The sequence below is a fragment of the Pagrus major genome, chromosome 10 (assembly GCF_040436345.1).
Source record: "Pagrus major chromosome 10, Pma_NU_1.0".
Lineage (NCBI taxonomy): Eukaryota > Metazoa > Chordata > Actinopteri > Spariformes > Sparidae > Pagrus > Pagrus major.
The window spans coordinates 13,832,798-13,859,241 of NC_133224.1; the positions used below are offsets into that span (position 1 = coordinate 13,832,798).

At 40.7% G+C, this 26,444-nt stretch overlaps 1 protein-coding gene across 2 annotated transcripts in view; it reads left to right on the forward strand.

Moving 5' to 3' along the window:
* Nucleotides 1–26,444, forward strand: part of lrch4 (leucine-rich repeats and calponin homology (CH) domain containing 4) — a 58,035-nt gene extending 31,591 nt beyond the window's left edge. Inside the window, exons 6-18 of one of the 2 annotated variants that reach the window (XM_073474764.1) lie at nucleotides 616–712; nucleotides 941–1,052; nucleotides 1,192–1,298; nucleotides 1,414–1,466; nucleotides 7,371–7,526; nucleotides 7,833–7,901; nucleotides 8,095–8,149; nucleotides 8,244–8,307; nucleotides 10,024–10,125; nucleotides 10,219–10,316; nucleotides 10,671–10,808; nucleotides 12,685–12,762; nucleotides 26,171–26,444. In XM_073474764.1, coding sequence (XP_073330865.1) covers nucleotides 616–712; nucleotides 941–1,052; nucleotides 1,192–1,298; nucleotides 1,414–1,466; nucleotides 7,371–7,526; nucleotides 7,833–7,901; nucleotides 8,095–8,149; nucleotides 8,244–8,307; nucleotides 10,024–10,125; nucleotides 10,219–10,316; nucleotides 10,671–10,808; nucleotides 12,685–12,762; nucleotides 26,171–26,320 — 1,279 coding nt within the window. In that variant the 3' untranslated portion in view covers nucleotides 26,321–26,444. Of the gene's footprint in view, nucleotides 1–615; nucleotides 713–940; nucleotides 1,053–1,191; nucleotides 1,299–1,413; nucleotides 1,467–7,370; nucleotides 7,527–7,832; nucleotides 7,902–8,094; nucleotides 8,150–8,243; nucleotides 8,308–10,023; nucleotides 10,126–10,218; nucleotides 10,317–10,670; nucleotides 10,809–12,684; nucleotides 12,763–13,121; nucleotides 13,441–26,170 lie in introns of those variants that run through there. The other variant, XM_073474762.1, reaches the window with a different exon arrangement.

The window sequence follows — 26,444 nt, forward strand, 5'->3', positions numbered from 1 at the left end:
AATGGCCACTTATAACAGGTATTACATTGCTGTGTCTCAGGTTTTACAGTATAGCAGATGATTCTAGAAAAGAATGACCAAATGTTGACAGGAGTTACATGGCTGTCATATTTAAGTGACAGTTGGACATAAGTACTGTTTACTGAAAGCAGCAGCTACTGCAGCTAGTCATCATAGGATAATGGTGTTACGGAAATATGGAAATATTTTTGCTACCACAATATGCACTGACAGACATGCTCTCATGCCAAAATATGAATGATGTGAAAATGAGGAGAGAGAATAAATAAACAGTAGAAGGTACAGTAAATGGTGAAAAAGGGAAATGGCTAATAAATGATGACAGTCAAATGGTATGAGTTGCTAAGAGGAAGCAGGGTTTATCAATTATTTATAAACTTGAATGGACCACTTTTAGCTGCCTAGTGAGCCATTTCCATGATATAGACAGGACCAAGGACAGAGATAAGAGAGAATATTTGGCAGAAGAGTGCTGAGTCTGAGTCACTGCCCTTTAGACTAATGAACCTCTATTTGAGGCTACAAGACTACTGTGTTTTTACTTCAGTGTGTGTTTAACTTATCCTGATGTGTGCTCTACATGTTTCCCTGCAGTCTGTCGGACCAGGAGCTGTTCACAGGTCAGTTCGGAGGCATGGACTCTGGTTTCAACAGTGTGGACAGCGGCAGCAAAAGATGGTCTGGGAATGAGGTACAACTATTGGACACACGCACAAACACACACATACACACACACAGTCTTTATACATCGGCACGTGTCTTTAGTGATTACACTATACATAGTGATTATAACACCATATTAATATATGTCGGATGAAAATAAAAACTCCGATAAGTACAACAATACAAATTCTGCTCAGCTGGTGTTACCAACAGACCACAGATCAATGACTCAATGACTATCTGTCTTTGTGTCCAGTCAGCAGATGACTTCTCAGAGCGTTCCCTTCGCATGGCTGAGGTCAGCAGAGATCAGAGGAACCTGGAGGAGGAGGAGGAGGAGGAGGGATCCCCTCTGGAAGCTAAAAAAGGTGAGGAAGGACACATCTGCTCTCTCTCCCCTGTTTCATGTAAAAAAGAAAACATGGGTGTATTAAGTAGTGTTCAGTAAAAAATATAAGTGTAAATTTCTGAAACAGTAGATTTGGATGCGCATTGTTTTCTTTGCAGTGAATGGGGAAGCTGAGCACGTGGACTTCATCGACAGCAGTGTGACGGAGGAAGAGGAGGAGATCAGGATGGATCCACCCACACCTCCTCTCACAGCTCCACCTCTGGTACCAGTCATTCACTGTCTGATTAGTAATATTGTCAGATCCTGTTGTTGCTCAAAAACTTATCTTGTATGTAATTCAGAACAGGGAAGTTATTGATTGTGTCATTGATTTCCAGGAGCAGCAGGAGAACTCCTCACCACCCCAAACCCAGGACTCAACAGTATGCAGGTATGCCCTTAAAAGATGCTGTCAAAGATACCCTTTTCATGGCACTGCTCGTTTTTAGCTAAATAAACAACACAAAATAGGAAAAGTGGTTCAAAAATACAACACTAATAGTTAAAAACACAACACAATGTTTGATTAAAGCACAACACAGTAGTATTGGTTTAAATGAGAAAACATAGCTGCGCTGCTCTCTTTGGGTTCACTGTATATGTCTGTTGAACCTTTCCCTACACACAACTGGCTGTGGTTTGTTGTAATTTTGACCACACCCAGCTGTGATGTAGCTTTGTTCTAAAACAGTGGTCTCAAACTCAAATTATCTTGGGGCCACTGCTGGTATTGTCATCTCGCAGGAGGGCCACTAGTCCTACAAGAAAGCGCAATATTTCTGAAAATTCCTTACTATTTCCAACATAATACTAACATAACGTATACAATTTTATATTCTTTCTCTGCCCTTAAATGACTAATTGAAACTTTGCACTAAACTAACAAATGAAATATATTTCTACTTTATTCATTGAAACAGAAGTAAACATCTGTATGCACATTAGTGTTTGTTTTTTTTAAAGGTGACATATTATGCTCATTTCTGCTTGTTGACATGGTTCCTTGATGTCTAAATGGAATGATAATAACATGCTTTGGTCGAAAAAACCGAAGGATTGAGCACAGCAGGGTTGTTTACACACCAGTTTCACAGCCCTGTTTTAAGCGGCTGGTTTGAGTGCCTTTCCCTTTTATGCTAATGAGCTACTGCGTGCGCCGCCCACCTCTTCCTGCCGGGCGGAAGACGTGAGGACGGCATTGCGTGACCATGGCAACGAGCTATACACATTTGCGAAGCAACTTTTCTGTGTCCATGCCTGCATATGACTGATAGTAGCACAACAGACATGTAGCAGCCAACCCCTGTCTCCGGCTCCAAAACAAAGTAGTGATTGCTTTACTGCAGGTAACGTGCAGGTCACTGTCCTTTAGCACAACATGCTAATGAATTAACGTAGCTCACCATCCGCGAACAACTGAGACATTTCACCCCGTCTCCTCTGCGTGTTCACGGAGGAACAGTACCTCACCGTCCGCTAACAACCGAGACATTTCACCCCGTCTCCTCTGCTTGTTCACGGAGGAACAGCAGCCCACCGTCCGCTAACAACCGAGACGATTTCATACAATCTCCTCTGCTTGTTTACGGCAGAGCAGTGGTTCACCGGCCGGTTAGAAGCGATAAAATCTCAATATCCTAATTCATTTTCTCAATTCACTGTCATGTTTTAAAAGAGTGCTGATATGACAAATCGTGAATCCTACGGCCAGTAAGCCCAACGTTGATAACTTCACGTTAGCCTCATATTTACATCGACGGTTAGCGTTAGCGTTAGCATTAGCGTTAGCGTTAGCTCATGTGCTAAACGGCCAAAGTAACACAAACTACACTGTTTTTTAAATACTTACAGTTCCATCATTGACAGTGGGTATGGATCCATCTTTTAGGGGACAATCTTGTCGCCAGTCCAGCGTCCAGTCCTGACCCTGGTTGCTGAAGCAGTCCGGCGTGAAGTGACTGGCACAGACGTAACGCTTTGCTCACTGAAGCTGGGACGTTTCCCTGATAAATAAAATGTAGCCACTTCGCTCTGATATCCTCTTTGGTAGGGAGGCCATGTAGCGAAACAGGAGGATCCGTGCATCCGACGACAGAGCAGCAGTGCTCGGCTTTCGGGTTGTACATGGTAGCGGTCAGGCTGTCCCGTACAAGTTAAGCGAGAACGAGAAAAATGGCGGATCCTCGTCCAGGTAGCTGGCCAAGTGTGGGAGGAGATAGCCAGCGCCAGGACTGGAGTATGCAAAAGACCGGATTGTGACGTCACAATCCGGTCGAAATCCAAACGGCTCGTTTAGAGACCCAATCCCTGACTCCAGTAATTTATGAAATATTGACTTAGTTGTCGAAAAATCATGCTTAAGGGGTGGGGAGGCACTCCGGATACGCAAATATACATACTAAAGCAAGGAAAAAGTGAGTTTTGCATAATATGTCCCCTTTAAGTATTGTTTTGGCCTTTTCATTGCTTTATGGACAGGACAGCTTGAGAGATGACAGGAAATGGGATTGGGGGGGATCATCTCTTCAGTTGTTGTCATATGATCCAATAAGCACAAGCCTAATTGATTCAAAGCAAATAGGAAAATTGTGTGTCAGAAAAAACTGGAAGAGGGCACTGGTCTGGGGGTGACTGGAAGAAAAAGGTGATTAAAAAAAAAGCACTGCCAATTTGTAAATCCTCATCAGGGAGGACAGAAGGAAAGCAAAAGGGTTTATTGGAAGTGTCTTTTCTTCCATAGCACCGTTTGTGTCTGAGGCTTGTAATGACCTCAACCAAGGTCTCGTTTGACTACAGTTCTTGTCCCAAGGTATTCCAGTAAATTTGAAAAGTATTAACATATTACCTTTACTTCTACTCTGCCTACTCTTCATCTATACTGAGCAGTGTGTTTGTTCCTCTGGTTGGAAACTCAATCTTTGGTGTACTCAGTCACTCCAAGTGACAAAGACAGACAAGGTCTTTCCACTTTTTCGCTCTCTTTTCCTTCCTTGTTTTACAAGGTCACTTTACAGGGTATTTAAAGAGCTGGGAAAAGTCAATAGACTGCAGTTCCCATTACTTACAGTGTTAGACACTCACTGCCCCTCAAACTGTGCATGCTGAGTGCTTGTGGCTGCTGTTATCTCGAAAAGTTAACAGTCTTGACTGGCTAACTCGCCCAGTCTTTACATTTATTACTCTGTGGCAACAGAACAGCATTTTCAATGTTCATGTATCTGTTGAAAGCAGATGTAAATCCAGGAATGTCAGAGGGCGTCTAAGAACAAAACAAGATACTAGTAGAGTCAAGATATTTCTGTATGTGGTGCTGCTGAGTCTGGTTTGAGGCTCTGATTGTGCTTTCCACTGTCAGTAACTCTAAGTTAACCCTTAAAAATTGGTATTTCTGTATGTGGTGCTGCTGAAACAATGAGTTGTTTACTAGCTTGAAAAGAACATTTATGTCAACATTTTTGAGAATCGATTAATTATTCAAATTAATTATCACATAAAGACATTCTCAGGTTCCTTCTTCTCAAAGTTAAGGGACAGCCACATAGTTTGAGTTCTGTACTGACATTATCACAAATGTTTCCAAAAAATGTTCAAACCAGAGAAATCCGTAAATTTACTCAAGGTAACGGTGTGTTTCATTAGGTCGCCTGTCGCTATAACTTCCAGAAGAGAGTCAGAGAGTGAGGAAGAAGTTGGCAAATTATATTAAACATAACGTGAATAAAACACTCATTTGTGCCTGTGCCACATCCGATATTTCAGCAGTGGTGGTTGTTTAATGGCGTGCTCACCACCAGCGAAGCAAATTTTTGCCTCACATTGTTTGTACGATTTTGACCATTGGGTCGTTTGTTTTTAAACACCCAAAACAGCCAGATTACTGTACATTAGCTGTAAGCTAGCGAGCAGCTGCACACACTGAGGGTCTGTGTGTCAGTGTCCCTATCAGAGCAGTATCCAGTGTGATTCGATGTGATGATTGGTGTTTATTCCTCCCGAAGATTTGGATCTGCACCAGACTCTTTCGTTCAGAGCTAGATGGCTCTAAGCTCTGTATAAATATTTGACACTTTTGCTTGAAAAATGGCGGAAAAGATTAATTGATTGTCAGAATATATTGATTAATTCATATAAATTTTCTTTTGATCGACTAATTGTTTAGTCAACTAATTGTTGATTAGCTCTAACCAACCGCATCATAAACAATACAGACTAATAAGATATCTCACACAGCTTGTTGTAGCTTAATCCCTTATGTAAAATGCACTGTAGTGCCTCTTCCAACATTTACAAGCTGTAGAAAGATTAAATTAAAGTTATAAACAGCTTCTCTGCCACCTGCTGTTGTCTGATTATCAGCTGAGAGAGATCCAGTGTCATACCTGGCTTTCCCACCCATGCTGCTACATAAAAAACAGCACAGCCAAATAGAGTACAGCCGTTGACCAGTGTTCCCCTAGTAGGAAAAACAATTGACCACTCAAAACTTTGTAGGCAGATTAAGAATATGGACATCTCTCTGTGGCACAACAGGACAAAAAACCTACATCCTTGAAGATTTGTGACAGAAATGATGTATGTATAACTGTACAGAATAACTGTTATAATATTGTTATAATTTAAACTGCTCCCAGGAACTGAGTTGCCTGAAAATGTTGGTATGTTAGCAACAGAGTAACCCCACTGCCAAACAGAAACTGGCTGTCATGAGCATGAAGTCAGTCTAAAGGAATGAAGTGGTCTGATTATCAGGCTCAAACACTGTAAGAATTTCTTTGATAAACATCCTGCTACATGTTCTCTGGTTAGCTTTTGACCCCTGTCACGTTGTGGTTTGGGTCACAGGCTCCTAGATTAAAACTTGTTTCTTAATAACCATATTTTCCTTTCCATGCAGTGTTGTCAGCAGCAGCCACATTCACGCCTTGTTTGTGCTGAAGCCCAGCAGGCAGCTTTTATCATGCTGCTCTGTTGTTCTGTAACCACATTGTTAAGATTTAGTGTCCCGCCAGTCCACTGGCTACATATTAATATGCGATGCAGGGCCATTGTTCTCGGCCTCTGGAGCAACGTGCAACATGCTTCATTGTTCTAAATCTTTGAGTTTTATTAACTGTACTCAGGCCAAATTCCTAACATCAATTCAGTGCTCCAACCATCATTAAGCCTCATATACTGTACATGATTAGAATCTGGTCACTGGACTGCCATTTTCCTGACTGAGGGAGATTTACTTGAACTGTTGCGCAATCCTGTTTCTCCTCCACACTTTACAATCATATTGTAGCTTGAACAAACGGATGTTCCACATCTTGGCTTCCAACACTTCCTTTGGGAGTACTAAAAATAGAATACAGAGACTAAAATGGAAACTCAACACAGTCTCTAAACAGCTTTTACATTTAAGTGATAAAACGATTGAATACAACCAGCCTTCAGAATAGAGGCGCAAGTCTGTCAAAGGACTACAAAAGACTTGAGTTCATAGGCTGTCTAAAGCATTAATCTGCTCTCATTTGTATTTGTAAAGCTGCTTGGAACCTGAATCCAGCCTGGGTACAATATTCACCCACTGCAGTACACAGTAGAGTTTAACTGGCCTGCATAAAACTTTAAATGCAAATCAAATGCATTGTTTGATATTTGTTACCACTTACACAATCTGTTTCAAACCAACAGTCATTGCAGCTAGGCTCACAGATAGCACAGTATCTGTTTATTTATGTCAGGCTCACACATCGGATGGACAAAACAATCTGGTTAATAGGGAAAACAAATAATTGGGCTGCTTTAATGATGAGTCTGGTTTGAGGCTCTGATTGTGCTTTCCACTGTCAGTAACTCTAAGTTAACCCTTAAAAATTGGTGTTTTTTTTAACTGGTTGAGTGCAACCAATTCAGAAAGTTTACAACTTCTTATATCACAACTCCTTCCTGGGGCCAAGTGCAGTCGGCAGTACTGGGGACTGCATTGCTTCTTTCCCCCTCCAGCTCCAGTCAGCTGTCAACATTACAGAACATAAACACCCGACAATGGAGGTCACCTCCACTGATCACTGCTGCAGTCAGGGTGTTAAACAGGAGTGGAGATAAATCCACCTTTTAATCCTAAAAGTTAAAAAATAAAATCTCTGAGCTCTCCTCTCGTTGGCAAACCGCTTTGGAACGCGCTATCTTTCAGAGCTGGATAGAGAAACCCAGAGCACCAGAAATTAGATATTATGTGTTTAAGAGATATTCAAATCAAAGTATTCAATTGTAATATGCCTCGTTGGCGTTCTCCTATTCTCCTCTCCAGGTCCAGCCTCCATGTAGAGGTAGGCCCCCCATCATCGACATCCTCCTCTCCCCTGTCCCCCTCGAGCCCCACCATGGAGGAGCGGAGAAGGCCGGGCACCCTGTTCATCTGGCAGGAGAGAGAGCGTCTGCAGCAGCAGCAGAGAGAAAAGGCCAAGTAAGTACTCAATTACATTCTGTATAAAGACATTTTAAAACCAAACTTGTGATGGTTTCAACTGTGCTGATTTGCTCAGAAAAAATGAGTTTACTGCTGGCAGAGGAAGAGGCATTTGATGCCATATTAGAAAAGTGTTGTAGTGTTTGAATGTGACTCTGTGTTGCCTCCTGTCACTGGAGCACTGTGTGAATATAAATGTGTATAGTTTGTATTGTAAGGAGCCACTCTCTGTCAGAGGCTACTCCCTTCAGTCTGTCTCAGATCTAATTATACGCTCTCCATGTCAAAACTCTAATTTTGCAGTTTGCTGAAGTCATCCACCAAAACAGGAAGTCATGTGGCCACTGCACCACAGACAGGAAGTAGCTCTGCGTAAGTAAGGCCTGTTGAACAGATAATACACAGTGGCAGAACAGCAGAGACTCATGACTGAGTGAATCTCCGAGTTATACTCACTTCCATTTATTCTTCAGTTTATGTTGAATTACAAACTGAGTGAAGCTTGAGGGTGTGGAAAGTGTTGGGTTTCTGTAGTGAACAAACTTTGGTGTCTGTCTCCCCCTAGTGGTACATCTCCAGAGAACAGCAACTCCCACTTTGGACTTCGGCAGCGATGTGCAGTGAGTAGTGCTCCTTATTCCTTCAGTGAACAGCTAATAACAGATAATGTGACTCCATTATTGAAAACATGAATTTTGTCCCTTTCTTTATTAGAGTGCTGATCAGATGAGCATAGTGTCTCCTGCATCACATCTACATCGCTCCAGCAGCGGAATAGGTACTGCCTACACACACACACACACACACACACACACACACACACACACACACACACCCACACACACAATGGTTGTGTTTTATAACACACACTCACAATTCACATCAGCAGGGTTCGCCAACAGCATCAGAGCAGCTGTCATTACATGCAGCCCTTACACACTGCTGTGGCTATTTATATCGCCCACACATACCTGTAAACCACCATTGGTGCTTCACAATTCAGGATCAAATTAAAAGATAACTTACAGAGAAGCATGATGTAAATTAAAAGAATTATAGAATTAATCACACATGAATAATTTCAAATTATGTTTATAAATGCACCTCTGAGTGACATGTTCCTGAACGCTGTGTACTGAAACATAATCCCTGAAACCTAAACAATGTTTTACTGTGAGGTTTCATTTCACCCACAGCTACCTCTATAAAAAAATAAATGTGTATGTGTGAGGTACACACATTCTCATTGCACGTTCTTCCTTTATAGATACCAGTATATGTGCTGGGAAAAGTTGTCTGCATGGTTTTTGTGCGTACACATCGTTTATGTATCCAGCCCCAGGTGTTTGTTGCTGTTCCTGACACCTCTACCTGTCTGAACTGTCCATTTTGGACTAACTCTACTCTCATACTTCCAATCAGCTGTTGAGGCAAAATTAAAATGTATGGGTTAAACTGACTGGACACACACTCAAAAGCAGAAAAAAAAAAAAAGATGAAAGGCCTTGGAAACAGCAGCAAAACAGTCTTAGCAGAAAGTCGCAGTAGCTGTCGATCATATCTAGCAGTATATATCCAATAGTAGATGGATTTTGCCCAGAAGTCCTGGAAAAGTTCACATTTTTCAGCATTTTTTCTGAACTTTTGTCAGTGGCCAAAATAATTAATAAAAAAAAAAAATTTAAAATCACTCAGCTCATCTATTCGTAGTCTAAACATTTTTTTTTTCAGGTGCAGCAACAGTCCCTCGCTTTTGTCTGTCACGTCCTCAGACAGTAAACACACACTGTGGTAGTAGCTAGCTAGGTAGTTAATGCAATCCTTTTTATGGTGGGTGACATCCAGTGTTAATATGCCTTGACCTCATCTACTATGAGAATGTGAGAAAGGAAAGGAAAAATGGAAATGACTTAAGAGGTGCTGGATAATTTACCCTGTGTTATCAGATGTTTTTTTATTAATAGGTATGAATATTTTTTTGATTTTAAAAATATTGTGGTTATAGTAGATATCGGTATAACACGACACTCTCAATTTAAACAGAACCTAGTTGTTATTGTGGGACTGAGATGATAAACTTTGGGGTAAAAACACCTTCACTGTCCTGCACCTTGCTGTTTTTGTTGAATGTTAAGGTAAAGTACTGTATAATCTGTATCAGTGTTAAGAGCTAGAAAGTCCATTCTTGACTTTGTAAACAGCAGTTTGAAAACAACCCATCTCTACTCAAGGTCTATGTAGACGTTCATCCCTGAGCTTTCAGTCCCATCTTGTGTCCTCCTAACACCCCACTGCTCTGAGCAAAGCTCATCCGCTGAGGAAGGCTCAAATAAAAACATTAAGTTAAGATTATATTGTCAAATTTCTGTCTGGTCATGCTTATGTATTTCATAAACATATCATAAATATTGAATGGTATAAAGATGTGCTTTGTGAGTGTATCTTTAGTAACTTAATACTTAGTACTTAACATGGATCTAAATGTTTGTGTCAGATGTCCCTTCCTCTCCGAAGACATCCCCTCCACCTGGCCAGGCCCAGAGACCCAACAGCTTCCTGTTTCGCACCTCCTCCCGCAGCAATGTCAAACCAACAGGTACACAACCAACACCACATAACACACACACACCCTTCACACTGTATTTAGTGCTTAGAAATGTTTTAACACTGTTTATTGTCTTTGTGTCAGGGTCAATGTTTACTCTTGGTGAGTCTGGCAGAAGTGAGTCTCGTACGATGCTGCGTTCTCCTAAAGAGGAGAGACCAGACATCACACAACTACGCAAGGTAACCCACAACACACAGACACTTTTAAGTTTTACACATTTTACTGTGTAGGAGCTGTGTTTTTCTTCTCTGCATGCCTTCAAATGCTCCTGAGCTGTACAAAGATCATTTCTCAATCCTTTAAGTCTTTTAATTAAATAACTTCTTGCACACTGTGACAGTATCACACATTTATTCTGTCAGTGTCTTCTCAGTTTGTTGACAATTTAAGATGCTTACAGTGGACATATGCTAAACATCATCATGATAATCTTGGCTTTTAATAGTTGGTGTCCCTTGGCAGTCTAAGAAGCTGTTTAATACGGATAAGAATGAAGATCTGACACATAACACTCTCTCTGTCTCTCTCCTCAGACTCTGGAGTCTCGGCTGAAGATCACTCTACCGGAGGATCTCGGAGAGGCCTTATCCAACGGCACCGTCCTCTGCCAGCTGGTCAATCAGATTCGAGCCCGCTCTGTGTCAATTATCCACATTCCCTCCCCAGCAGTGGTGAGTCTGAACTGCCAAATCCTGTCCTCTCCTCCTGTCACAAACTCGAACTGTAGTACACTGAGGGCATTTCCTGCTACAGCCTTACTTGTTCTCACCAGGAACTAATGTGATCTAACTTTGAATAGATATTACTGTGTTAGCAGTCTCTGGCACAAGGATTTGCTTCAGGTTGAATTTGTGATTCTTCTCCTCTCTTCTGCTACTGTCACGTTACGTTTTGACAGGTCTCTAAAACATCTTTAAAGGTTCATTGTGTAGGAATTAGGAGGCTCTATTGGCAGTAATGGAATATAATATTCATAATTATGTTTTCATTAGTGAATAATCACCTGAAACTAAGATCCATTGTGTTTTCATTGCCTTACAATGAGCCTTTAATATCTACAGAGGGGGCGAATCCTCTTCAGTGTTGCACTGCCATCTACAGGAGCCCAGAAGGGACAAACCAAACACAGTCTCATATACAGAGTGCTTGCATAGTAGTTCCAGGAAAGCACACACAGCATTCAGCCAGTCATCAGAGGGCATTAATATTAATCAATGGTGTTGTGCATTTACAAAACAATCCCTCAGCTCAGCCAGTTATCTTCATGCCAATCTGCATTTCATTCATAGGAGGTTCAGCATTTTCTCCCTCTTTCTTACAAAAAGATGAGTTCTCCCTCCGATATGGTATCTGAACTAAAGTAACAACATCTGTTTTAAGGGTTCACCACAGGAGAAGGTGTGAGGAGGTGTATTCAGTTGGTTGATAGCTACATCCTCACTGCTAGATGCCACTAAATCTTACACACTGGACCTTTAAGTGACTACCTCAGTACGATCTTGAGAAATTCAATGCGCCTTTATCCTGTTGCCATTGTTTAGTAAAATGTGCATAGTCTCTGTTAAATTACATTTTTTATGTAGTGTACATTCTTCAATTAAAGCTAGAATGGAGGGAAAATGGACTAATTTGTGCACACAAACTAATGAGTCATGTGCACAAATGATTCATTTGAGAGGAAACAGTTTTTAAGAGCCTAAGTCTAGAGAACATAACATTGCACTAATCAATACATTGCAAGATGATCATCTCACAATACGTCACAGTGTCCAACAGTAGAATGCAAAATACTGCCTAAAAATTCAGTGCAGGAATTAGGTATTTACTCACTGAATTGTGGTGTCAGTTTGACAGAGTTTGACAGAGTCTGACAGAATTTGACACCAACTGAGATGAAACAATGTCCACAAGAGTCAAGGTGTAGTGCCTCTTTATCTCACGCACTGACTGCAACTTGTTCATGTCCATGTGTGTCATCATTCCAGTGTAACTAAAACAGGAACTAAAACAGTTCTGGAGTTGAAACCTTTAAAGGATGGATACAACTGTGGCTCACAAAATCCTTTTCAGTCTGTGTAAATTACAGAAGTTAACACCACAAGGAGTCATGAAGTTAGTGACAATAAGTCAAACTGACAGGAAAGGGTTAGGGTTGTTTAGAGCGCCGGCATGTTTTAATACAAATGTCGGTATTCGATGTCAGTGTATCAATAATCGTATCACAGCATGAAGTGATACAATATATATTTTCATTTATGCAAATACTGTATTCATTCACTCTTTTATGTCACTGTACTGTTAACTTCAGCATATCTCAAACTTTCTACATACAGTTTGTTTCACATGAAACCAGCAAAATAAAGACAAACGGGTCAGGAAACAGGGAGACCTTTTACCAAAATTATCATCAAATACATTTCTCTCTGCAGTTGAGCCATGTGAGAATTCAAAGCATCCTTATCCCAACTAATGAAAAATGTCTATACACAGCAGTGTTTCACTCCAACATGATGTCACCTAAATGAGGTTGTCTGATATTATTTTCAGCCAAAGCTGAGCTCAGCAAAATGTCGACTCAACGTGGAGAACTTCATCGCTGCATGTCGGAAGCTGGGAGTCCCTGAGGTAAAGCCTGATTATGATTCTTACCGACTTCCTGTCCTTTCAGTACAACTTTGATACACTTGTTACTTAAAAGCCTCCCAACAATGCAATTTTTCTAAAGTAGTTAGTAAAAATAGACTTTTCAGTGTGCTTTAAGCTCAGTTGTGTTGCTACATCGTTCCTGTCAGGGTTGGACTGATGATGGCGTTCGAAGGCCTTTTGTCCTCAATTGACTTACATCTTAAATAAAATATCTGGTCCATACATCAGTCCAACCCTAACTCTGCTGTGTGTAATGCTACACTCTGTTTTGTCCTCTCTTGTCTCCTAGTTTTAACAATGTAACTACTTGTATTTTCCTCCTGTGTGTGTGGGTCCAGATGGATGTGTGTGTGTGCTCTGATGTGCTTCTGTGTAAGCTGCCCGCTGTGCTGCGCTGTGTGACGGCCCTGCTGGCCGTGGAGGTGGGGGAGACGGCAGAGGAGCCGTCCCCCCTCCACTCCTCACCTTCATCGCCATCGTCCTCCTCCTCGCTGCTGTCCACAGACTTCCTGCTCTTCTACTGTGCAGCCATGGCCCTGCTCTACGTCCTCTACTGCTACCTGCTCACCTAGAGGGAGAACACACAGTACCTATATTCACATGACTAACTGAACACACGCACACTCAGTCACAGCTGTAGAGTTTTTAGACCCAGTTTCAGTGTGTATATCCTCCATGGCTGTAGACATAAGTGTGTGTGTTGACTCTCCACAGCTGCACTGGTTGGATGTTAGAGCCATATAGAGCATACAGCCGAGCACCTTTAAGAAAACAAACAGAATACACTACAGCTCTTCATTTAGACACTTAGAACAATAGAAAGCACTACACTGAAGGACAGATACTGTATGAGAGCAGACAAACAGAGAATTGCCTTAGCCTAGTTTAGCCTTCACTCTGTAACGCACAGCATGTTTAACTTGTCAGAGGCAGAGCTGCTCCACACGCACAAACACTCTCATTAATTGAGACATGAATGGGCAGAGCAAAGGTACAACACCCTCAGTTGAGTGCCTGATGGAATACAATACCGTGTGTGTATACCTGTTTTCTACCTGCGTAGACAAACAGCTGTGATGCGAGCTTCATTGTAATTGTGTACACAAAAGATTCACATTGTAGCCACTAGAGAGCAGATCAGGGCCCAAACATTACTGGCTCAGTCCTGAATATCTTCCTTGAGAATGTCTCACTTAGCCTATTGTAAATTGAGCTCAACTGTGAGGTTCTGGAGGTGAAATCCTGCACATATTCAGACTCTAGGATGTTGACCAAAGGCCATAATGTCCTAACCACCCAAGATGGACGACGATGGTGTAATGTCTGTATAAAAGTCAGTATGATATCAACCTTGTATAAAGAGAAAACATTTTTTATTGGTGATGTCGTTGAGAGGTACTACACTACCTACAACTGTAAAGTGTAACAGCGACATCTCCGGTTCGGGGAGCTTGCTGTTACAAAGGAAATGTTTACAGCACCTGCAGAAGTGTTGTTGGTTTTTGAGTTACTGCTACCACGAGCGGGTCGTTTACGTTACATTCACCACAGGGCGACCGTGATTTGTTTTTCTGACGTGCTGCGTTGGTTCTTCTAGAGGACAAGTGTTCAAAAGGGTGAGAATGACTATAAGTCAGACTGTTTACTAATGTTTTACACAGTCTTGTACCTTTGCCCTTTTTTACATTCCTGAAAATTTTGTTTTTTGATTTGAATCAAATATTTTATGGTCAAGTTTCATCTTGTTGTTGGTTGGCTTGGTTCACGGCTAAAAACTCTATAGAAACATCAGTGGAGTAATGAATGGGGAAAATCGCTTCCAGAACCAGAGCCATTCAAAAAGTGGCCGATCACTGTTGAGCTCTGTGTAAGTAAACGTGGTGACACTGTGCTGTTGTTGTAGAGACCACCGAGACTAAACTCTGAACAGACAACATTGGAGAAAAGCTCACAGAGTCTGCTGGTGACCTGACTTACCAACTGGATCCTCCATGTGTAGTTGTTGATGCCTGAGGATGTGCACAGCAGATGCCCTAAATGCAGAATATGCAGGGTAGCCATCATGTGCACTTGAAGGCATAGTTAAACTTAAGGCTGACTTATCTGTCAGGGTTTTTTTTTTTGTTGGAATGACTTTTGGGCCACTGAGAAGGGCAGTACAACAAGCAGTAAACACAGCATTTGGCAGATTCAGTCATCATTCATTTGGACGTGTGTTTGTGTCCACCTGATGATTTGAGTTTGTCCAATGTATCTGGAGGAGAAAAGAAAGTGAACAGCAAAATTATTACTCAGACTCACTTCCCTAACATTAGTGTGAAGTATAAGCTTCTGAGTGTATTTTATGGAACTGGGAAACAGTGATACATGTCAGGTCAGCAGTCAGGTTCAGTAGCTTTTCTAAATGGTGATGTTCCTATTTATTATGAAGCACTGTTGGCTAATTAGATATCGTAGAAACCTTAATCGAGCTGGTTTGGCTTATTTCTCAGCATCACTCAGCCAGAGACACTGTAGTGCTTTAGCTCTGCTCACCGAGTTTTAACTTGAGATTATTTGTGCGTTCAGATCAGCTCAACCTCTGAGCAATATTCAAACTCCAGTCTGTTTGTTTGTTTGTTGAGAGAGAAGCTGTTCAAGTAACCTGAGACTGAACTGTGAATGTGATTTTTAGCCTTGAGACAGATGCAAGTTAGTGAAAGTGGAAGCTGGATGTTATGTGATGTTACGTCTGACGCTACAATGTGACAGTGAGACAAATGATACAGTGCCTCTTACTGATTATTGACTAAGACCAGACCATTTAAGTCTGCTATGTTAACTGTGAGCAGCAGGGGGCGATGTCGCTGCATTAATCCCACTCCAAACTGACGGTACAAACCCCTCCAGGAGGTTGTGTGTGTAAAGTCTTTTCGTCGTTGACACTGGTCCCTTTGACCAGCTGTCTTCATGTTTGTATAAATGTAAACAGGTTATTAAATTATTGCTTTTTTATTTATTTTAAATCTGTTTTGTTTTTTGTTTTATTGTTTTCGAGGTGAGACAGCAGAGGCTTCACCAGTTTAGTTCATCCTGGTATAAAGCTTTGTGAAATCAGCGTGTGTGCTTTAAATCACACACACAGGTAAAATAGATTAAATCAATACTCAATTATTCGCAGTTAAAATAACATTGATTCTTTTAAAAGTTTTCCCTTTCATTGGATTGGTAAATAATTGATTCCCTCAAGGCTACACATTGAACCGAGCATCAGACGGCCTCTGCTGTTTCTACCACACGCTGTGTCTGGCTCATTGCTCATGGAAGGTCAATGTCTGCAACTAAACACAGATTGGAATCCGATTGTAATGCCTTTTTCACTGATGTTGGGTTTCAAAACTAACATCAAGGGGAAGATTTTTGGGATTCTGCTGCTAAAGCCCTTGAAACTCTCTTATCAAGGCCCCTGAATCAACATTTAAATTGTAATGGCACCCGAAAACATTCTTCTGAGACTGTAATTAATGAATTAAAAGCCTCAAGTTAATGTCAGGGGAAACATTAAATGAAGAACATTTTTAGCCTTTTGTTATCCCCCCATGTGATTGTGGTAAGAGAGGAACATCATAATATCAGAGATGAATAGTACTGACACTGTTTGTTGGTCTAACCCTCCTCTAATGTAGTTGAGCAGGACAGATTCTCTTAAAATATGCAGACAAATAGTTCAATATTAAATAAACAACAATGAAAGAAATCGTATGAATACATTGTGTAGGAAATAAATCCATAATTTAATACATTCTTAAAACTATACATTGTTATGAAATGTTACTTTGAATTAATTTTTTGTTATGGAAACTTTTACTTCAAAATTCCATCTTTTTTATTTCATGATATTTATAATGACACTTTTTCCATGTCACAGTTTATCTCCTGATGCTTTTATAATATTAGAACAGGGGTGTTATCTCCAGTTAGCATGTCCAAGGTTGAGCTCAGTGACTGCTCCCAAATTTAGCCAGTTGTTAGCTTGAGCAACAACAATGCTAAAGTATTTCTGAATCAACCATCCAGCTGCTGCAGCAAATAAATGCAGTACATGGACACAGTAACTTACTGCTCCTTTTATTTATACTACACATGCTGCCTATTCAGCAAGCTAACCAGCAGCCTGGCATGGCTGGGTTGTGATCTTGGATCATACATTTTAATTACAACTAGATAATGAACCCAAGATTGATGCCCATTCAGTCCAATGAGAATTGCTAACCTGGGAAATGCACCAAAAAGTTTTCTAGCTTCCTGGTTTACTTCCTGGTTGTGTGGCCTAAAAAATATACACAGTAGAGTTTCTCCCGCTTAGCCCACAGCTAATAAAAGCTAAGGCAGTGACGACACCACTGTCATTAAAGTGACATGAAATAAATAAATAATTGAAATACATTTCTACAATGTAGTAAAAATCAACTCAAGTAAATCTGTTGATATGAAAAGAAGAAATTTAGTTAGAATATTTCATTATTTGTTCAGGTTTATTTTAAACAATGTATTCATGATTATTTCATAACATCTTTTACTATTTATTGAACCATGAGCTCTTTGGGTTCTAAATAAAATCAAGCTGTTCTGTTGGTGTACAACACACTGTTCATCTGCGTCCACCGTCCATTTCATGTCCACGTCTCTGCTGTTGTCTGGAGCTCAGATTGTCCGCTGTACAAACCTCCCCCTCCCACGGCTGATATTTTTTATTAGCCTGCTGTTAAAATGAAATTTATACTGTTTCAATTCAAATGTATATTTTATAAATGAAACTGGATAAGCAACACACAGTAATTGATTCACTGGCTTAGACCAAGCTATATTCTTAAATATGTTAGCGGAACAGAAAAACTGTTGTATTTTATATTTATATGATACCCTTGTATTATTAAGAATCCGTTTTGAGTTTATATAAATCTATATGTAAAGTTCTTTTTCCTCCCGCTGTAAAGAAATTATTAAAAACAAACTTTGACCATGTGCTGTTTGTCTGCTCGCTTGCTGTCGTGCTTTTGCTTCATCAGCCAAGAACTCTGACTGTAATCAGGATATCTGCAGCTGCTGTGGTCTTATTTTGACCAGAAAAAGAAAAAAAAAAAAGAACTCTAGGTTCACTTGCTTGTCTTTTATGGGGATTTTTAACAACATCTCATGGTCTTCGTAGGATGAGGTGTGCTCAGTTGTCAAAATGTGACCTAAGTATGAAAGTACACATTTTTAAACTATTTTCAAATCTTACTGCTTGACCATGTTCAGACAAGTCAGATTTTAATTGGGTTAGTGTGGTGATATTCTATTTTTCTTATTAATAAATCCCATGTGCAGAGCCAAACAACATTGAATGTATCCTATTAAAAAGTGTCGTCCTGCTGCCAGAAATACTCACTTTGATTAATCCACCGCTGAAAATGGTCCCCGGTAATTGCAACTGCTGCAGTGTCCAGCTGTTTTTAGGAAATTAGACCCTTTTTCAAGAAATCAAACGATATTTGTGAGGCGTTTTCAATGATTCATGTCTTTAGGATCCGATGGCTGTTTGGCACTGTCTCAACTCCTTTGTGGAGACCTAACATCCATCTGCCACATCAACAAATCAAACCCTCATCATTGAAACCTTTTCTGCTCTAATGCTGAAAAATATCATTTAATCTCTGATGAATGATGTCACCTAACTGGAGCTTTTTCTCTTCCTCACCTCATTCTGGTGAATTAAGCCACAATTTGCTCATTACTGCCCCCTGTAGACTCCCTTCAAGATTTCTGCTTTGACATTGAGTCATTCCATACCAACTAACCTCGGTCCTCCCAGTTCATGTCGTGGATTTTCTTAAAAATAAAATCAGTTAAAACGTCTTAAGTTCATGGGACCCTGCAAAATCCTCTAGCTGTACTTTTTACGTATGGAGTCATTTTTGGTTAGTTTGGCCCTCAGAGCTAAATTCTATCATATTTTTGATTCTTTGGACGTGAATTCTGAGCCTCAATTTTTCTGGATTGTGTTAAAATTTGTCCTGAACATCCAAGAAACCCTGAGGATACTTATATTACCATATGAATTCATTTAAATAGTTTGTGCAGAATGTTAACATCAAATAATAATAACAATTGATCATTTTATAACTATAGCATTTTGCAGGTTCCCATGAATTTAATTAGTTTTGACATGGAAATTCATGACATGAGCTGCGAAAAGTTCTGAAATCAGGGTGAGTTGGCATTAAATGACCCAAAGGTAAGTTTCAGGCCCCAGTAGATGCATTGTTGGGTACAAAAGTTTAAATGGATCCCACATGGCTGAAAACAAAAAACAAAAATCTCTTTATAAAACTTATCTAGCTTAAATGTGTCTGTTCATCAGGTATACAGGAATCAAAACAGTGTCCTTGGCAGGCAGAAATCTCAGTTATGTTTTGTTTTTTTGACTCTGCACATGGACATGAAATATTGTGGTTTGAAGACTGGAGACTTGTTTTAAAACGTAAAAAAAAAACATCAAATGTCTCCATACAGCTCGTCTGCTTTAATCCAAGTCTCCAGAAGCCCCGAGATCCCAAACTGATTTCAAAAGTCGTTATTTATGCCCTCGACTTGCTTGTGCATCCAATCTTGGGGCTTCTGGGGACTTGGAATTTAATTTTTTTGGGTAAACTTTTCCTTTAAGATAATGGGATTTGTTGACAATAAGAAAAATAACGCTTATAAATCTCAGTAATTCTTTAAAAACTCAACATTTAGCAGTAACTGAGTGCACCTCTGCTGGACTGGGCGATTTTTACCAGCTTGGCTCCATCATGTTTGTTCTGAAATGGGTTTTTTTAAGTGACTTTCACAAAACATTCAAACTGAAGAAATGTGTTAAAGTTGTGAGCAGACGTGCAGATATCCTGATGAGAATCACTCTGCCCTGTGCTTTAACCTCCTCAAAAGCTCCCGTGTGCTCTCCAAACAGCAGGTGTACCGTCATAAATTCCAGCTGGCCCGTGCAGGAGCAGGTGAGTGTGTTGAGCCAAGGTCAGAGAAGAGGCAGGAATCAGCCTGTAGGTTTATTCTGCACCATCCACCAGGAGGAGACTATAAACAGTGCTGTCGCCTTTCTGATTTCCCCTCTCTGCATCACTTCAGTCTGCCTGCTGCTCACACACACCACAGGAGCTGTGAGTGTGGATTGTCTGCATTTCATGTGTATAGACCGACTCTGAGGTTCACCAATGAATCAAGTAATCACTGGAGAGTCAGCAGCACTGATTATGTAGATTAAATCATTTCTCAGACGGACCAGGAAATGTCAGTTTTTGTGGATGAGTGAGTTCCTCTGGTAGTCCTTTGATGGGTCACTGATGAGGGGTCATCCAGGGGCCTCATCTGACTGTGTGAAATGAACACGCTTGATGTGGGGGGCTGCAAATCCATCCAGCGTTTTAAGTCTGAGATTTGATGCAACAACTACCAGGATAGACATTCAAGAACATGCAGTCATAGCTGATCAGGGTAGAGCTACTAATCCTTTTACCCTGGCCCTCCTTATATCTGTGCATTATTGTGGATGTACCTTTTTTGTGTAAGAGCCAAATTCATCTTCCTGGTGTTGCCTTTAAACAATCATCTACAGTACGTACAGTGTGGGGCTTTCAACTGTGTCAGCAGATAATAACCAGTCTATCCAAACCAAGTCAGCCAATCGCTTTGTCGCTCCACCCCTTTGCTCCACACTGAAATATCTCAGCAACTATTGGATGGGTTGTCATAATAATGTTCGGCTTTCAGAAGACGAATTGTAATAAGTGATCAAATCTTGTCTCTAGCGCCATGGTAAGGTTGACCTTTGTGGTTTGGACTGATTTGGTCCACGAAATTTGGCTCAGACATTCATGTTCCCCTCAGGATGAATAGACCAAAATGAACCAGTCTCACCTTAATGCTGAAGTCTCGATATGACCTGCATAAACAAACAAGACCATCAGCGAGAAGACGGGCTGTTTCTGTATAGTTCATATAGCTGTTCATAGTGCCTGTCACTTGATCATAAAATGAATGGATGAACTGAGGAGTAGAAGAAGGAAAAAGCTGCTCTGTAGTCTGGTGTCTACTATTTTTCTTCTTTGTCATCTTTTGTCCACAGGGGCCACCAGAATCAACAAAAATTGAAAGTTCTTTGTAGCAGCTTTAACATGAATGCTCCAGAGCAGGGGGGCCCAAAAGCAAACACTTATTGTGTTCAGATGCAAAATGATACCGTATGGAAGCCCCTGGAGACTTCTGTACTAGTGAGAAGTGAGAAAAAAATTCCAGTGTCCCATTTTCTCAGTCTGATTAAGTAATATGTGAATAATCTTCCAGTTTATTTTTAATTGGCTCTCAGGGCTTCCACAGAGCGAGGATCCTGAGTTGACTGACTTTCTCCCGTCACTGCCTGCTGTGCTTAGTTTAGGGATCACACATGTTTAAAGAGCATTTTCACCTCACAAAAATTAAAAGCAGCATACCAGCCATTCATGTTAAACATTTCTTTTCATTAATTTGTTCTTGTTTTTCACTAAAAACATCTGCCGGCACAAATCAAACCTTATGGTGAGCCAAATTTGGCCCGCAGGCCCCACTTTGGGCAGCCCTGCTCTAGATGACAGGTGATTGGTCAAAACCAATAGTGGAATGTCTGCTGACACCTGAAAAAATAGAATAGACACAGATGTAGCTCTCATCTAAAACCTCTCAACTCCTTTATTTCTATATATCTTCATTAGATGATGTTACTATTGTCCAGATAAAGTTGACCCAATTTCTGATTTCCCCAAGGGAATCACCATTATTCATTACATGTAATCAGAGCCTGCATGTCCTGTTGCCTCCAAGTTTCCATCAAGTAAGGTGCACGTATGGTCCTGGACTCTTTTGATCGCGACACACGTTGTGTCTTGGAGTGTGTGACCAGCTGTCAATGATCAGTCACGTGGTGTGAAAACCACACCAACTGTAAAACTCCTGAAAACAAGACGGAAAGTTGTGAGCCATTAGTGACATCACTGGAGGTATTCAGTGAGGTAACTCCCCAACACCTGTTAACATACTTTAATGTGAAAATTGTTGCAGTGACCCTTTAAAACTGATTTTGACTCAGGGCCACATGATAAGATGACAATGCAGGAACCCCTTTGAAAATCTGACCAAATTCTTTACCAAATATACAAATGATAAAATGACTGAATGAGGGTTTGGGTCCCCTGGGTGTGGTCTCATTCTACAGCCTAGGGTACTTAGACAGTTTTTTAAGAACAGTAGATAAAATATGAATTGTGATGAACACCAATGAAATAACTACTTATGATGTAGCCATCAAAGTGTTTCTGTATGAGCTCACTGCATCTGCTGGAGGAGAGGTGTGTGGCTTTAAAGGAAAGTTTAAGTGATGCGGGCTGACAAGAAGTCGATCAGGCCTCAGAGTAGAAACCAACGGAGTGAAAGCCATACTGATAAATACAAGGGGGCCATGTTGATAACTGATGTCACATTTTTGTCAGTTTACAGGTGCATATTACAAAAATGTGTCCTATTCTGTCCAAAATACTCTCAACATCATTCATTCTATGCTCCTCTCTCTCTCTTCCTAATGAAACACTGCTCTGTTAGACCGGACAGTAATGAGCGAGTTTTACCAGGCCATAAATTCTTTTATCACACAAGAAAACAGCATTTTGTGGAGTCATGTTTGAGTCAGTATTTGATGGATAACTGGAGTTCTGTCTCTAAAGTTCAGTATTATAGACCTCTTAGCCACAGTTCCAGCTGTTAGCTAACAGGTGTGAGATGCTGGGTGTTGTGAAGTGTGCAGAGGAGGGATACATGCAGCAGGGACACTGAGGCTGAGGGTGTGGGATGGTTCAGAGCAGCAGAGACACAGCAGGAGAGCAGCGATGTGTTAAAGCTCTACGCTGACGACGCTTCTCTTTTATCACTTCAGTCCCATGTGCTGCAGTGTGGGAGTGGTTGTGTGTGGTACTAACAGAGTTTAGATGTTACATGTTTGATGCTAGAAACTTGAACATTTTTACATCTGATGTCCACTGGTAGTAAAATGTGTTTTCTTTGGCTTTACTATACTGGAGGCATACAGACGGTGCTTATGTCGATACTGATACTTGACACTTATTTTCATTATTTAGTGGATAGATGAGACATTACAGAGTTACTGTTTGTTCTGTGTCTGGATGGTTTTATGTCCACCAGCATTTGACCAGTGATAGTTCAAACTGAGTATATTTTCTTAAAATATACTCAGTTTACTGAACTTAAGTACAATTTTGAAGTACGTTTGACGACCGGCTTCCAGCACAGAGACCCTGTGGTACATAATATATCAGATACTTTAAGACTTTCACTCAAGTAATATTTTAACACAATATCTTTACTTGTACTCAAGTATGACATCACAACACTGTCTACTGTTAGTTGATCAGGTTTTACTGAAGCCGTTGGTGAATTTCATGAAATGAAAGTCAGATTTAAGTTTGAACATTCAGAGTGACATGAACCTGGGAGCTGCTCCTAAATAACTGTTGGCTTGATTTGACTGTTGATCATTTGAGACAAGACTGGATTTTCCTGTCTCAAAGATGGCTTGAAGTTTATTTCTGCTGTCAGAGCAACGAGCTTGTATGTCCCAAATCTGCAAAAGTGCAGCTTGTTCAGTCAACTGCATCAAGACCTTTCAAAGATTTGAAGAAACACCATTAACAAGCTGTGAGCTCTGTAAACAGGACGGCATGGAGCTAAACCAATAAACTGACCAGGCTGATACATCGCCCAGTTCTGTACGTCAGGATTCTGTCCTGACATACAGAACAAGAAATTACAGTGCAGGCAGCAGACTGGAAGAAATGCCAGTGTAGGTTGGAGGTAATGTGGTGGAGGTTTATTTTTTCTTTCTTTCATCAGCCTTCAATAACTTTAAATCAATAACCACAAACAGACTGGTAGCACTGGGAAAACAATGCCTCATCCTGTTTTGGTTGCGCAAAGGCAGACCTACGTCCTTTATACCGTAATTCAATAATCCAGCCTGGTGGCAGCCTGAACTGCATAGTGAAAGAGAGGTTTATCGGGGAACCAAGCTATACGTGGACGGTGTCATTTCTCTACAGACGTTACACTGTGACATCAGGATTTAAAGTTAAAGCATAGAGTTATTTGACATATAACCAAGCTTAGTTTGAATGAATGAACAGCTCCAGACTCCAGAACACACGAGTCGTGAAATTTTGTTAAGAAGTTTTCATTCAAACATTCAAATATATGAAATGTTGCATTTTTATGTCTTGTATTATACAGATTGTGTTTCACTAAAACTTTACTTACATTTGAGTGAGTGTCATAAATTATGGGTTAATTACATAAGTTAGACTGTTCAACACAGTTCAACCTCACAGCTCTATGTACATGTTGGCGGGTTTATTACACAGTTGACAGTTCTTTGAGGTGGTTACTCAGCCTCAGCTATTCAAATAGTTAACCCACATACGGACCCACAGACTTCATTAATGCCATGGTTTGAATGACAGACAGACTTTATTATGAGTCAGATCAGAGTTCCCTCTTTTCCATTAAACATCCAAACATGTCCAGATACTTTTCTATTTTACAGCAAGTGAGTTTGTGGTTGTTTTCGTTCCGATGCGCCTGGTTTCTTGTTCCAAAAGAAAGTCTGATTTAATAGCTTTTCATTTCAGGTCTGGAGGCAATAAACACTCCAACATTTGACAGGGTGTGTGGATGTTTCTGATATCCACTGTATATGAGATTGAAATGACACGCTCTGCTACAGAATGTCATTGAGTATGTATTATAAATGTGTTAACTCTTTCCCCACCTGGTTGGCCTTTTAGAAGACAAAATCTGTCGCCTTCCACAGACTGTAGCCTGGAGATTAGATCTCCATGAGCAGCAGCCATGTTCCCTGTAACAGTTCAAACCAGGGCCTCCTGTCATTGATGTCCTCACTTGATATCCAGCTAGGATAAGTGAAGGTTAATAATCACAGCAGACTAAAAAAAGACAAACATAATTTATTCAATATATTTTAAAGTCCTGAACAACATTTATGTGATTATAGAACGTGTCAAATCATTCTGACAGCATTTAGTCTGGGGTGAATCTGTGGGCGGCCGCGTGCTCTGCTGTGAGTTATCCTATTGATGCTAATAGTTCTGAAAACGACCACGTGATGGCAAGGAAAGGAATGTTTTGGTCCTGTTGTGTACAAAGTGGTTTTAAATAGACTTGAGGAGACTTCAATATAATCCATCTAGAGCTCTCCTCACCTTCTTTAATACAACACAAACCCTGCTGACATTTACCTGACAACTCAACAACCGATGGCTGAGGTCACCTAAACAGGTCACAGGTAACTGAATGGGATTAAAGGGCTGGTTTCAAATTTGCAAAATTCACTTATTTGTTCTCTTATTAAGAGTTAATCTGTGTTCAGATATACAGTAGGGTTCAAAACTCTGAGACCACCAGCCAAATGCTTCTCTTGTGCATTTGTGTTGAATGTAATAATACTTTTTTCAAGTATCTTCACTTGGGGTCTCAGACTTTTAGTCCCTTCTGTGCACCTACCAGCTAAGGCTCAATTACTGACCGAGCAAAGAAGGCACGTCCCATTTTTTACTTTGGAGTTTGACATTTAATTGATTACAACTTTGTAGGGAACTTTCACCACTAAGGTACAGGCAGGTTGCACATTATTTCTTCTTGAGGGCTCGTCTGTTTTAAAAACAGGCGTTATTTTGGTATAAAAAGTTAAATTACCAAGAAGCACAGAAAACCTGGAGCCAGGTAGAGTCGGTGTCTGCGTCTTTGAAGCTGCCATGTACTGTATGTGCGTTAGTTTTTGTGTAATCCTGCTGACGAAACCAACCAACCAGAAGACACGGGGGGAAACATGACCTCCTTGGTGGAGGCAATAACAACTTGGAAGCAACAGGGTACATACAGACAGTTCACAGACGGCCGGATGTGGATATCAGAGGGATCAACAGAGGCCCAGCTGAAAAAATTCTGTCCATAATCCAGCCATGCTGCCGACACGGCTTCTTAAAGCTCACTAACTAACATATGTACCTTGTTCTGTAGACATATTGGAATGTAGAAACTACAAACTGTCGTTTTTGGGGGAGTCACACACTGGAACAATAATGCTGAATTTGGCTAAAACTCCAGAAAAGATCTGCCCCCCGGAGGTGACACTTAGAGCTTGCTGATTATTATTCAAGCTGCCAGTAACAGACACAATATTCAATGTAGCTATACAAAAGTGTGTCAGAAACATGCGTATGTATGTATAACTCCTTTCTACCTCCCTTCCCAGGATTCATTGTGTTCCCCTCAACTCATCATGGAGGATGAGGGACTGTGTCGACTGGCCCAGACCGTCCAGGTGTTGGTCGGCCTGGCTGATGGCTCCCAGCGGGCCCTGAAACAGGAAATGTTGGGGACCACTGGCTCCACACAATGTTAGCTGCATCCGCAGAGATTTAACAGTATCATACCGAAGAGATCCTTCTCAGGACCACTGTTTGTTTTTAACCTGCTTCATATTTGACCTCCAAACATGGTGACAATAAAAAGACTCATGTAATTGA